The sequence below is a fragment of the Gekko japonicus genome, unplaced genomic scaffold (genome assembly GCF_001447785.1).
Source record: "Gekko japonicus isolate JY-2015 unplaced genomic scaffold, Gekko_japonicus_V1.1 scaffold407, whole genome shotgun sequence".
NCBI lineage: Eukaryota > Metazoa > Chordata > Lepidosauria > Squamata > Gekkonidae > Gekko > Gekko japonicus.
In genome coordinates this window covers 979,889-995,091 of record NW_015172563.1, presented here as the reverse complement: position 1 = coordinate 995,091, position 15,203 = coordinate 979,889, and the positions used below count along the sequence as shown (strand labels likewise).

General features: G+C 43.0%; 1 protein-coding gene across 1 annotated transcript in view; it reads right to left on the bottom strand.

Moving 5' to 3' along the window:
- Positions 1-6,155: 6,155 nt before the first annotated feature.
- The window catches only part of ENPP3 (ectonucleotide pyrophosphatase/phosphodiesterase 3), a 97,023-nt gene continuing 87,975 nt past the window's right edge, over positions 6,156-15,203 (bottom strand). The window contains exons 24-25 of the mRNA XM_015421253.1: positions 11,681-11,834; positions 6,156-6,332 (exon numbers count right to left, since the gene is read on the bottom strand). Coding sequence (XP_015276739.1) covers positions 6,156-6,332; positions 11,681-11,834 — 331 coding nt within the window. The remainder of the gene's footprint in view (positions 6,333-11,680; positions 11,835-15,203) is intronic.

Here is a 15,203-nt window from a genome sequence, read left to right as displayed (position 1 = left end):
TTTTCCTAATACAATCTTTACCAGAGAGTCTTATCTTCTCATAATATCATAGCTCCAGTTTAGTCATTTCAAGGAGAACTCAGGCATGGTTTGATAGAACCCACTTACTTGTCTTTTTGGCAGTCCATGGTATCTGCAACAATCTCCTCTGATGCCACATTTCAAAGGAATCAATTTTCTTCCTGTCAGCTTTCTTAAAGTCCAGCATTCTAATCTACATCACAGGCCGCATTCAGACTGGCAATTTGAAGTGCTAGGGAGTCGTGGCAAAGAAAAAACGGAACAGACCCGGAACGGCTTGGTTGCGGTATTCCTGTTCACACCGCAGTGAATGAAGCAGGAGGATACCGTGGGCCACAGTGAATGAAGCAGGAGGATACCGTGGGCCACAGTGAATGAAGCAGGAGGATACCCTGGCGGGCTGTTAGCACCTGTTTCCGTGCTGGGCTGCATGCGCCCATGCACATGGTGCATGCCGCATGGGCACAGCAGCAAATAGGGCATGGTCACGCAGGCCCCGACGGCGCCTGCCCACAGAAACAGCTGGTGCCTATTATCAATTACCACGGGTTGTTCCCGCCTTAGCAGTGCTTGCATTCACACTCAGGGAACTAGAATCAACCCGCTCTACACACAGTTTGCTACCACTTTCATCTGGTATCTTTTAAACTTTGGAGGGAAGTGGCACAAGACGGCTTGAGTACAGCTGGGGGACGCCTGACAGATGTGCCTGTGTGAACCCGCCCCTTTAATCCACTACTTTTTTTTTCTACTGAAACGTTTGGCTGCCGGGCCAAACTGCCAGTCTGAACTTGGCCACAGTGTGTCTTTTTTGTGGCCCATTTTGCTTTCAACTTCTGGTTGTGCCTGGTGCCTTTCTCGTCCTGCCCATATCAGTTTCCAGGTTCCTAAGACATGAGGACTATCTTATGGCAGTTGGGGGAGGTTTGTAGGGACTTTCCATCTGGAGTCCAAACATGTCTAAAGTCAGTCATGATGACTGGACTTGCTTGTTGAATTTAGTAGGGAGGAAACTTTCCAAGGACAATCAGAGTAAACAGCAGGAAAATATTATGGTTTTAAGAAAGTATATGGGCAATATGAAAATAATTAACAATACCAATAAAAACCTTGGGAAAATATTACTGGGGGGGGGGATGTCAGTAAAATTTATTAGAACTGGTTGGGCTAAATGTTAAGAGGAAGAATTTTAAGAAGTCCTTCATTTACTGCATTACTGGACACAGAAGTCATCCCTCCCTTAATCTTTTGTATTACATGACTTCCCCAGAAAGCACCTCAGTGATCAAAACATGAGGATTTTATGACTAACTGGTAAACCTTCATGAACCCCCTTGCAGTCATTTGGCTGCATATTTACTTAGACTATTTGAATGCTGCATCTCCAGACCTGCTCGAGTCTGTTCACAAATACTGACTTCAGGCCATACTTTAGCCTGGGATATTTTTGTAGCTCATCCTTGACATGGACCAGATAAGTCCTACTTGGCCTTAAGAAAACAATTGAGTCAGTATATGTTCAGTGTATATGGCTGTGTTTGTGATTGCTTCATGCTGATGTTCTGGCCATAGTTAAACTTTCAGATTGTAGTAACACCAGTATTCACATAAAGCTATTGTGGAAAGATTAGTCCATTGAACTGAAGATATTTTAAGTACCTGACGTATTTGTGGTGGGTACAGCAGTCAGTAGTTACTAAGCATTTCCCTTCCAGGAACTAGGATTTGCCATATTCATTCACATTTCCAGAAAAAGAAATTCCTTGCCAGAACAGAATTCAATATAACTGGCAGATAGCAGGAGAAGTATATTAAGCAATGAGTGCTTCATCCCTAATATGTGACTAAATGGCTGGGACAGTCCCAGTTAGGAAACGCACACATTTTCCATCAAGATGAACTGAAAATTAACCATGCAGATGGTTCAAATGCAAACTTATTTGGCAATGCTAACGGAACAATAAAACACCAGTTAGACACCAGTTCATTTTACATAAGCACACAGCAAAAACCTGTTAACTGGCAACTTCCAACCTGGAAATCCCATGTTTTCCTAAGATATTTAACACTTATAGTTCTTAAGAAATCCTAAGTCTTTTTTTCAACCTGGGAGGAGATAGTGTTGAATTTGTTAATGAATTGTAAAGAGGGTTGCCAGCCCCCAGGTGGGGCCTGGAGATCTCCCACTTTTGCAACTGATCTCCAGCTGACAGAGGTCAGCTCCCCTGGAGAAAATGGCTGCTTTGGAGGGTGGACTCTGAGGTATTATACCCTGCTGAGGCCTCTCCCCTCCCCAAACCCCACCCTCTTCTGGATCCATCCCCAAAGTCTCCAGGTATTTTCCAACCCAGACCTGGCAACCCTAATTCTAAATTTAGCACTTCACTGAGTTACTGTGGCTACAGTCCTAAAAACAATTTCCTGAGACTAATCCCCACTGAATAGACTAAGGATTACTTCCAAATAGACCAGCTTCAAATTTCTCCCTCGGGTCTCAATCAGACAATATGTGTGACATGAGTCAGGTCAGGAATGCTGGTGGCTCCCAGCGTGCGTCCGGGGTTGTGACCGCGCGTCACCCAGAAGTGACATCCCACGCTGGGGGCGGGCCATGGCCATTTGAGGGGAAAACTCTATGTTTTCCCCTCAAATGGCCGTGGCCCGCCCCCAGCGTGCGACATCACTTCCGGGTGACGCACATGCGGTGGTGGGGTTTCCCCCGGGCCCGATTTTCGTCGCATTGAAAATCGGGCCGTCAAAGTGGGGGATTCCTCGCCCCCGGCACCATTTGGCAACCCTACACCCAACCCAACTCATGTCACATGACACAACAGGGCCTAACATTCCCAAGCACTTTGGGGGCATTTTCCACTCACAAAGAAGCACAGGAAGTGGAGGAGCTTCAGCTTTCCTCCCATGATGTTTTATCCAGCAGAAAAAGCCATGTGTTGATGTTTTGTTCCACTGTGGGGCTCCACGTGTACTGACTGCAGCACATGGCACACACAGTGGGTCAAACAGGCCTCCTTGTGGCTGCTTCAGTTCACTAAAAGGGCAGGAAGGAAGGCTGAAGCTTCTTCTATCCCTGTGCCACGCTGAAAAGCTGAATCTGGTCCCACAACACTTGGGAACATTAATTCACTGAAGTTATGCAACTGAGATGGTGCTAACAAGATGGTTCATACAGCTCATAACATTTCTAGCAATCAATCTTCGAGATCAGCCAGGAGCAGGCCCATAGCTACATTGTGGCCTCCCAGGGCCCGTCCACCCCCGACTCCCTGCCAAGGCCCCATGACTTCCTCAGCAGCCCAAGAGGACTCCCTGCTGCTGGGCTGCCAAGAGGACTACCTGCCGCTGCCGCTGCCCCTTCCCCCTTTCCTTTCCCCGGCTGCCAGCAGTCCCACAGTCATCTCCTTGCCTTCCCCCCTGGGGCTTGACTGTGGAGGAACAGCTGCTGTGGCCAATGGGGGTGGGAGGGGGCTGGGACATCAGAGTGGATGGGGGCACCAAGGCCCACAACAGGGGCAGCTCCTCTTCTTTGTCCTCCTCCTTGGCCGCCTTGGGAGTCAAGGGCAGGGGGGGGAGAGATGGAGGAGGCCCCTGTGTGGGCCATGGTGGGCAGTCGGCTGGCCAGGGCAGGAAGAGGTGTGCAGTGGTGGCGGCTGCTGCTGCTGCTTCCCAGGCCTGCCCAGCTGCTGCTTGGGGAAGGGGAGGGGGATGGTAGTGATGCTGCTGCCAGCTGAGCTAGGGTCTGAGCGAGCAGAGGAGGCTGGAAAAGAGCGAAGAGGAGGTGGCTTTAGCAGCAGAAGGGAGAGTGCGGGCCTTGTGCAGGGATTGGGCTTTTCCCCATTGGGAGGAAAGTGGGAAAGCGGGAGACAGTTGCTTCAGGTCTTACAACAGAAGTGGAGCTCATATGCTAAGAACTGATACCCCCACAAGAGTACTGGGAAGACAGTATCATATATCTGTTGCTAACTGTTACATTCCACTTTTCAACCACAAAGTGTCTCAGGAAGGATGGCAATAATAATAATAAAACAAAAGTTAAAAATAGTTATCAAACCATAGTTTTAAAACTATATCAAAATTATAAAACAAAGCAAAATAGCACATAAAACAATGTCACCAACATCAGAGCTCCCACATTTCAGGAAAAACCAAACAGCAGGAGGAGGAGGGAGGGGGAGGAGAACAAAAAGATGAAGAAGATGAAGAAGAATAAACACCCTGTGAGGTAGATGGGGCTGAGAAAGCTCTGAGAGAACTGCTCTTGAGAGAACAACTCTAGAGAACTTGTGACTGACCCAAGGTCACCCAGCAACTGCATGTGGAGAAGTGGGGAATCAAACCCGGTTCTCCAGAATAGAGTCCGCCACTCTTAACCACCACACCAAACTGGAAGTGACCAAACAAGAGAAATAGGTCTTTATTCCCTTCTGGAAGGAAGGGATATGCTATTTAGACTTCAAGGGGAAGGGAATTCCAGGCCACCTCTGACAAGGTCCTCCTCTTGATCACTGTCAATCTAAGCTCCATAACAGAATATGGAGTAAGGACTAAGCAACCAGTGGCAGTCATAAAAGAAGGAGGCATTCCCTGAGATATTCAGGACACAGAAACCTTAGAGCTTCAAAGCTTCATACCAGCACCTTGAATTAGGCCTGGGAATAATATTCTATGGGTGTGATAAGTTTGTGAATGAAATTTCCCAAGTCTCAAGTAATATGCGTTATAGCAGTATAATGTAGTTCTCAAGGCATGGATGGTGAGATCCTTGTCTTCCAGCAGTGGGCACAGGTGATATATACAACTATGCTGGTAAAAGAACTGTAGGTCACAGCTGCTAACAATGCTGGGTTCAAGAGTACTCCCAGTATTTACAATACAGCTCAACCCAACCAAGAAAAGGCTTATTTCCATCCAGTTGCCCAACTGAACAACCACCATCATTATCTCTGCATCTGTTGCAGAGGTTGCTGCCACTTCTGGATGAAAAGCAAAAAGAGACATATGTTTTCCTTTTGGTGGACAATTGAAGTCAGGAAAACTATACTGGATTGATCACCAAGTGTCAACACCTCTCCCTAGTGCTGGGACCCTGATCTAAACTGGGGGCCCTGAAGTTGTTTTAAGTTCTTTTAAAAACTGCAGGAAATCCTACTCATGGGCCCCGGTCACACGGGCCAGATAACGAGGGGAGGAGGCATGGCTATTAGCGCCGTCACAATTTGAGCAGCTACAACGCGATCAGACGCAACGGGGCAAACCGCGCTGTTTTCATCGGCGCGTGGTTCTTGCAGCGCTTCAATGGGGCAAAAGGAGTGTGCTGGGGCGATCAGATGGAGACAGTCCATCTGTGGCCCATGGCAAACTGTTTGCTAGTAGTTCGTGGGTGGTACTTTTTAACTCTGGATCTTTGGCGGTAAGCTACAGGCTGGGGATGGGCAGGCAACGCTTCTCCGATGTTTCCGTATGATTGCGCCTGTTTAATCCGCCCGGCAGTCGTGCCTCTCCCGAGGCAAATTCTCCGTGTGACCGGGACCATGGATTTTCTGGTCACAGCTAATTTAGTCTGCATTCACACCACTGTTGGAGGCAGCTTCCCTTGTGATTTTCATTTTATGTGCATTTTCTTCAGTATTGACCAGAATAGGCTCTCTTTGCATGTACAGGAGCTCAACACACACAATGCAGCTTTTGCTGAGCTTAAGAATCTCACATAAAACACCACTTGGGTCTACTGACAGTATTCATTCACTATCATGTATGTTTTCATTGCCTTTATAAGGGGAAAATTCCACCATATGATTTTTCAAATAAGCTCAGAATGATGAAACCACGTATCAGTTATCAAACTCACAATTCCACCTGTAACATTTTAAATTTTTTAAAAAAAGAATTAAATATTACAATGCACAAAGCCATATATTTACATACATTCGTTATAGATAATAAACATTCATCATTCATAATTCCTGCTGTGTTTTTTTATTGTACGGTATACTTTATAATTGTTATCATATGTTACTTGGTGAAAGGTTAATTTCAGTAATTTGATGTAATCTGAACTCTAGAATCAACAACACCAAAGTCAAACTCTAGATAATCCTTTATTTTCAAGTGACACATACTCAGTAAATAAGAGTTTCAAATGTTGGCAAAAAGGTTTTTAGTTGCAGAATATCAGGGAGCAACTGTTTGCTCCCATGGTAGAAATCCAGACCTGTCAGAAGCTCCACATCACGGACACGTCCTACATGAGCTTGCATTCTTTTTTCAACCCATAGGATCTCTGGCAGGCCATTCATCTGAAGTGAACAAGAACAAAGTTCAAACTTAAATTATTCCCTATTTCTGTAGACAACATGACTGTAGCATGGATGATGGATCAAATCAATATTTTCTTTGCTCCTGGAGCTTGTTTGCTCTTTTAATAGTTAATTTCCTTGCAGTAAACAAGATGTATGAGCATTTACACAAAAAGTTTAACCTATTTCCTATATTTGACAGCTGCAAGGCAAATACTGTAAGCAAACACCAGTGCAGAGAAAACAGAGCCCTACTGTAAGAAAAAGGTCTGTACTTCAGGTACTGCCACTGCTTACTTAATGTTAACCATAGGCCTGGTGCTTTACCAATTCTCAGAGCTGAAATTACACATGTGTTTTCAGGCATATCATGATGATCAATTCAGTTAATAAACATTAACAACTGATTGCAAGGTATGTTTTCCCATTTTAACAGTGCCATCGTAAGCAGAGTTATACCCTTCCCACTCCATTGAAGTCCATTGACTTATAAGAGTGTGGAAGTTTGCATAGGGTGTCACTGTAAATGTTGTCCCATTCACTCCAGATAGCACAGGCGAAGACACACCTGTCTTGACTCACACTGTCCTGCAACTAGGACAGATTCACAGGGTATAACTTCCCTTTTTCCATTGCCCCACTTGCCCCAGTACAATTTATTTCCCAGTGGATTTATTTCACTGGCCTTTGGCAAAGTTGATAAGGTTGGAGAAAAACCTTGCAAACTCCCTGTTGTGGATTTCCTACATCTTACATCATTGAAACTGGTGAGGCTAGGGAGGAAGACTTCTCATTTTCCATCAATGCTGTAAGTTTTCATGTATTCGTGGTGGGGGGAAGAGATACACCAGTGACATTGACAAGGCTTTACTCTGGTCTTCTTCACTAACTACTGGAATGGATATGCCCCAGATATCCACTAACATGGATGAGGAAGGGGGACATAGCAATGGAGCAGAGTCTGATAGTAGTGTCCAAAAAGACACTTCCATTCAGGCTGGACTGGTAAAGTGTACAAATGCCATTCTCAGATCTGTACAACTCTGTGGAGAGGGACAGTGGATGAACATGCACTTCTAACACAATGCATCCATTCATGAGTGATACACTTTCTTGCATGACCATAGTTACAAAGTGATACAAGTGCAGTCAAAGCTGCATTTGTCTCACGCATGCACACCAATAGCCAAAGTGATGCTCAGAAACACTTTACATGGAACATACAACATCAGCCCAGCTGATAGTTAAAGAAGGAAAGAATAGTAGATAAGTACTACCAACTCAGCCTTTGTACAGCATTTTGAAATGTTCAATGCAAGCCAAAAATATTATTTTTGCTGTAATCCTCACAAGTCTGTAAAATATGTCATGTCTGTATTCTTTTTTTTTTTAATGTCTGTATTCTTATCCCACTATTGGAACTGGGGAGCTGAGGCTGAAGAATTGTGCCTCGCCTAAGAATAGCTACTGCGTTCATGGCAGAGGAGAGATTCAAGCCAGGGACATCCTGATTCACCATTTAGTCTTGTATCCACTAGCAATGCAGTTATGGAATTAAAAAAAGAATGACATTAATAATAGAAGAGATATTTGCCCTCCTTTTTGGTTTCATATACATCTCTTCCAAAGTATTCATTTCTGAATACACAATACAGTCAGGACATTGGGCTACAACAACCAAGTGGAAAGACTTCAGAAGGTTAGATGTTGTGTTACTTTCTTACTCTTTTTTGTACATTTTAATTGATATTTTATTAAGTGTGTATACACACACACACAGAGGATATATATATATCCAGATATTTTATGCATATCTTAACACTTCATTTTTCATATTCTCCTCTTTCTAAGAATCAAATTAAACATTGAAAGCATATAAGTACTCTCTATCCTCGTTATCTTATTCCCTTTCTTTATCCGCTTGCCCAAACTGCTGGACAGCTTCCTCTAATTCATGATCTAAACATTATTCCATTCTTCTTTAAGTTATTCAAGACTTCTATACTTCTTTTGCTGGATTCCCTCCATGCATCCTTATTTTATACTTATAGTCTTTCTTCCATACGTATAAAGGAAAGTTGAACAGGGTTGCCACCGAAACTGGGTGCTGCAGAGGAAGCCTCTCCTCCCTCTTATCGGAGGTCTTGGGGGGGAGCACACCCTTCCTCTCCTTGCTATGCCGTTTTTGCTTTAACTATTCCATTCCTGTTGTCTATTTTCCATTACTATTATTCCCACTTATACTATCTACTAACTCTAACTTACTCTATATACCAACATGCTATCATACTAACTCTAACTTACTTTATGGATTACATTCTACCTCTCTGCTTCAAAACATAATATCACAGTTCAAACACTTCCATTCCTTAATTTGGTTACTGCCTCTACTAAATTTTCCCCTATAATTTCATTATGTACAGTGAACATTTTGTTTTCCAAATTAACCACGAGATGTCCGAGCGGCAACCATCTGTACTGAATTCCTTCTTCTTGCAATGATTGCCTCAGCAGGAATGTCAGGAAACAGGTACACAATCATGTCCTCCAGGCTCAGTCCCTGCTTGTCTCTCATGATTGCAAAAGTTTATTCTTCATCTGGACCTGTTTAAATTCGATGATAATATCAGGGGAGGCGTTTTCAGGAACCTTTTGGGGGATATTTAGCCAGAAGGCAGTGCTGATGATCCCTTTAGAAGACACTGCTTCTCCTGCTCCTAGAAGAATCTGAGTCAGCCATTTGTTTAAAGCTGCAGCGAGATTTTCTTTTTCACCAAAGTTTACAGATACTCCACAGAGTTTAACTTTCTTTTCTCTCAGTTTTATTTCCTGGAGTATGATCTTATTCTTGACCCATATCTCAAATTCCTGAAATTCTTTAATGTTGTCTGCATTCTTTTTTGCCGAGTGAAATGCTGATTCAGCTTTCCTCTCTGTCGCTTTCAACGCTGCGGTGAGCTCGTCTAATCTCTTATTTATAGGCTCAATTGTTTGTTTGAGCAGCCCAAATTCATTTTTACATGTCCTACCTCTCCACTCAGAGACTTTAAAAATCATTCTTGATTTCATTCCTTATCTCTGTTAAGGCATGCAATAACACAGTCTGTTCGCTTTGGTCAGGGTTACTCCCCCCTGCCGCCATTTCCTCTATCAGAGACGCCTTTAGGTCTGAATCATCTGAGTGTTCAAGGTCAGTATTATTCTTTTTGGGAGGTCTATAAGGAGGATTTTTAATACCTTTCTTTGCTCTGGTCCTTCCCATGGTTGACATTTGTTTTTGTTCCAAACTTGGCTGTATTTTCTGGAAGCAGAGCTCTAATTTTTCTGTGGGAATAGCAGGAGCTGGAAGGGATGCAGCCAGCCAGAAGCTCAGCCGCCACCACGCCCCCCCCTTTTGTACATTTTAATTGCTTTTTTACTACAAACTACATAGGGAAGGGACAATAGGGGATACCAATAATAAAACAAGAGATATAGCAGGGATCATGTTACATGTAAGTTACCTATTAGTCATTCCTACTATTATTAAAATAAAGCATATAATAGAATAATACTGAGTATCTTATATCGCTAAAGCTAAGTCAAGCCTGTTTAGTGTTATTGGGTACATCATAGTATCTTAAAACACAAATAGACTTTCAGAATTTCATTACAATCATTATTTCCTGTGCCTAGCTTTATCAAATCTCAGTTGAATTTTAAGAGTTTTAGGAGCTCCTACTCCTTTTTCAGAATCAGACTCTTCTGTGGAGCTGCCAAAAATACTTTCACTGTCTTCTGAGTCATGATCGCTCCTTTCTTCTGCTTGTGCATTGTCTTCTGCTTTCTCTTTGACTTTAGATGTTGATTGTTGCTTGGTCCAGGAGCAGTTTTGCTTTTTTGGCAAAGTCAATATTTTCTTTCTTTCCATTATAGTTGAAGATAAGTCCTTTTGGAAATATCCATCTGAAGGGAGTGGAGTTCTTGTGCAGAAAAGAAGTTAAAATTTTATATTGTCGTCTCTTCTTGCATATTTCAAATGGAATGTCTTTTAAGATCTTTGCTTCTTCACCTTTGATTTTCAGTGATTTCCTATTTGTTGCTTTTAAAATTGCATCTCTGGTTGATCTTTTGGAGAATTTAACAAATATTTCACAAGGCAGTTTATTTTTCTTGATAAAATCCGGATAGGTTCGATAGACCATATCCATGCCGCTTTGTAATAAATCCCATTTTAAATCTGTCATTGGTGCCAATGCTTCGCTCAATAATTCTTTTAAATTCTCTCCTTGTTGTTCTGGGATACCCTGGAATCATAGGACATGTAGTGATTTCTCCATTTGTAGCTGTAATAATTGCTCTTTATCAGAGATCCGCTCTTTCTCCACTATCTCCAATCGCTGCTTAATAACGTTTGTCTTATCAACTTTTTCAATGCTTTATTGGTTTCATCTGTCTTCTTCGCTGTATCCTTCATTTGTTTTTGGAGACAGTCTAGTTTATTATTGATATTAGTAATCTTGTCCAGCAGAGGGTGCAACGCCATGGCCATCATGTTTGGGAAGTCAGTGACTGCTTCCGGTTTAAGAGCTGAGGTCACTGAACCGGCATTTCCTGGAGGTCTTGTCTTTTTCACCATTTTGACCCCTCTGGACGACATTGTTTACATAAGAAAAAGTCCATTTGAGTAGCCTGTAAGTCTGTCTATTTTATTCTGCTTTAAACTACTTTGCACCTCGTTCGGCTATGTTGCAGCTTTTACAGTTAGAACCACCTCTTGCCTCCAAACGATCGCTTAAAAACAACTTTTCTTTTCAAGGGGGGAATTCACCGCTTCTCCCCTCCCTCTGTGGCAATTTGGGGCTTGTGATTGGTTCTCCACTTTGGCACTTGGTTAGCTCGTCAGGGTTACGCTTATATTCACAGCTTATTCCAATGATTTTCTTCTGACATAGGAAGGGCTCTGAGTCACAGGATCGCTTGCTCGCCTTGTCCAGCATGCGCTTCTAAACTCCATGATGGTCTTGCGGCAGCGGGACCTATCGGGGTAAAGGGGGACCTCAATTCCTTGGCCATCGCCTTGGAAGAGGCACCCCTTGGCACTCCAGGCTGCAAATCCCCTACAGGGGCTCTGGGGGTCCTTGGAAACATCCGAGACCCCTCCTGTCTGTGACGATTTTGGGTCGCCCACATCAGAGCATGATGGAGTGCACCCGTCCAGCAAATCGCCAAAACCGGAAGTCTGATGTTGTGTTACTTTCTTAAAGGACTCAACATTGCCCCATTTATTCAAATTACACATTCAGTGGCAAAAACAGGTGATGAATACTCAAGGTTCTCTGAGTGGTGCATGATGCCATACTTACAGCACAGCTTTCACTGTTGTCAGGACGATGCGGAAGAATAAAAGAGAGGACATCCAGTGATCCAGAGCAGTTCAGCGGAGTGTTAGATCGATTCATACAGCTAGTCAGCACAATAAAGTAATGGGTCGGAATGGGAATCTGTGTGTTTTTTACATGCCTACAAAAGAACATGAATTAATAGCTTACATAACAAACGACTGCATTCACATTCTTAGTGTTAGATTACTAACAGATGCAAGGATGATTAGAGGTCTTTGAGCTCTCTAATAATGCGATTTAGGTATGTGGCTGACAGGCTGCCCAGAGTCAGATGTACATTCTCCATTTCACAACACAGAACTGCCAATAGGCATTTCAACAATTAGCATATTATAGTACTACTAGGAAAACAGAAAGGAGGCATGCACGTGTTTTTCACACATACATGTCTCACTGATTATGAGTAAATAGATTGGTGATTTCTTTTCTTCTATCTGGTAACTTAACACAGTGGACATTCAGTTACCACTGCTTCTAGGTATGGATTTGTACAAATCGTCTCCTCACCATATGAGCAGTTGATCTCCCACCTCTACCGGACCCATATGAGTGCATGTTTACCTCAGTACATTAGCTGGTGGTAAACTATTGTCTGTATTTATCCAGTGATTCTATTGTTTGTATTTATCCAGTGATTCTATTGTTTGTATTTATCCAGTGATTCTCAGATTTACAACACCCCAGAAATAAGATAAATGCTCCAAATTGCTTCATATTATCCTGTGGCTATTTTTGCATATGAAAATTAGGCTGGCTAAAGAGGAGTAAAAAAGGGTAGTAATGGATCACATACACAAGGTATGAAATTTAATTTATATTAAGGCTTGTGAAGCAAATGTGATAGTTCTTTTGCACATAGATAGATCTGCCATGTAATAAGGAGGAAAAGAGAAACCCCCAAAGTGCTATTCTGTGATGGACTTTATTCCAGTCCACTCTGACTGCTAATACATACATAATTCTTCACTATCTGCCTATTTCACTAAAGGAACAATTCTTATGTATGAAAGTATACAGACACTTGAATACTAGTTAAATACGACTGCCTAAGAAATATTGTATTATTTAACCAGTAATTTCCAATTTTTGGTAACCAAAATACCATTGGGCAAAATCTTAATTGACCAAAGTAAATTTTTTTACTGACTTTAAAGTATGGAGATAGTCCTATTAGCATTTTTTCTTGGTTGTAATAGGGATCATGCCTTCAAGAATAACTTTATTCTCATTCTATTTTGTCCATATGTAAAACTGAAGTAACAGTTAACCAGAAGTAAAATTTTAGAAGAATTCTTAGAATGTAAAACTGAAGTAACATTAAACCAGTGTTTTAGAAGAATTCTGAGAGTGAAATTCTGATGTATCTGAGGGAAGGATTTCTCTCTATTCATTTTCTAGAAAGTACTGCAAATAAATATGTAAAAGATGCAGGTCATTGCCTATAACTTAAACTGGAACAGCGTTACAGACATCCATGCAAGGTGCTGTCCAGTCCTACAATGCACAAAGTGAAGACCTGTGTTAGTTCATTCAATCAGTGAACAGGATTAGCTAGCCATGACTAATTTTATACACATCTTGACATGTTTGTGAAAACTTGTAAACAACCTTGTGTGGCTGAAAGGATATTAAAGCCTTTGACTTGGGAGGAAGTTCCAGCCTGTCATCTCAGCCCTCCTCCTACACTGTGGCAGAAATTCTTTCTCTCTCTCCAAACCATTTTTGACAAATGTGGCATCAAGTCTAGCCCAAAAGACAGCCTCTCCAGTAACACTAAGGCCACAAACCTTCCAGCATTTCTGTACACAGCTAAACTGTTCAAATCCTATAAGCCTCTGTCCCTTAGTCATTATGTAAGTAACATTCGATAGGCTTGTGCCACAATAAACCTGTCAACCTTTATGGTGCCCCAGTACTACTTTTAACTACTTTAAGATAAACTATTTCATTAGGTGGGCTCTTTACATGTATATATAGGGGTCATTTTGGGGGGGACGCGGGGGGACGCCATCCCCCCGGGTGAGGTGCGGGAGGGCGGGGCCTGGAGCTCCCTGCTGGTGCCCGCTGGAGGTTGCCGCCGGCTGTGGGGAGGACACACTTCCGGTGATGTCAGGGGGTGTGGCATATGCTAATGAGTTATGCTAATGAGTCTCCCTAGCTCTTTTTCTACGAAATGACCCCTGTGTATATATATTCAGAAGAAACTCCCAAACTGAAGAGAGCTCCATAGTAGTAGAACCTGGGGGTGGATTGTGACAATTGATGCGTGTGTCTGGCTCGAGTTTGGAGCAGTTGTGCCCTCCAGCATTCCCTTCGCATAGGGTTTGCCCTGGGAAGAGCCTCTGAAAAAAAGCAACGGGAAGTTCTCTCTATACTCCAGTCCCTCTTTCACTCCTGCCAGTCACCTCTCCTTCTGCATCTTAGATGAGTTCTGGCCCCTCCTCCCTGGCTCTCCCAGGGTTCAGTTTTAAAAGGGGTTCCTGGGATGAGAGACCTGTGGCCTCTCCCAGTCCCTCTAAACCAGGGGTTGTGCCTGAGAGAGTCGCAGGTCCATAGGCCAATGGGATGCTGGTATGGGAACTTACCTTGGCTGCCCCTCCCCTTGTGCTCCCTTAAAGGACTTCACCTCTAACTCACACAGGCCTAAGGAGGCCACTGCCACATGTTGCCTCTCCTGCCTTTCCAAAGGAACCATTCTTGCTCCAGTGCTTTGCGAGGGGCTAGGTCCTTGCTGTGCTGGGCTCCGCTGTGCCTCTGCTGCCTGCAGCTATCACTGATTCTCAAGGGCTGGCTGGCTAGCTGCTGGTTAGTCCTTGCCCCCCCCCTCCAGCTGGGTACTCGGTGAGGCCTTTGCCTTCTGCTGTGTTGGGTCAGGCTTCTGCAGCTTCCTCCTCCTCAGGGGTAAGTGTGGAGTTGGAATTGCTGGCCCTAGACAGCATGTTAGGGGGGTCTTATTCTCTATGGCAATGAACCAGGCAGGGATACTATAATAAGCACAGTAATTTTCTTTGAAACTAGGAAATGGAAATATATGCTATTCAAGTCACAGTCTAAGCATGTGAAACTGCTTATATCAGCTGACCAATGTATGACCAATCACTTTGTTTTGTGTAACTTTATGAATTCACTAGATTAGAGTCAATTTATTTATTTACTTATTTATTTGCATTATTTACATTATTTATAGTCCGCCTTTCTCACTGAGACTCAAGGGGATTACACATAACAAAATTTGGCCCTAAAAGAAGCTGTAGAAATGGGGCCCTGGTATGGACTGGGACCATGAAGAAGCATTAGAGGGGGGCCCCCCTGGACTGGTTTAAGCCTGTCAGTCTGACTACTATTTCTTAAATTTCCATTCCAATTTTATAGGGAATTAAAAAATGTGTTCCTTTATAATGGGATTGTGTAATATTTTCAGTACACAATATTTTCCAATTGCAGATTGAAAAGCACTGATAACAAATAACAAATAAAGAGTTGATAA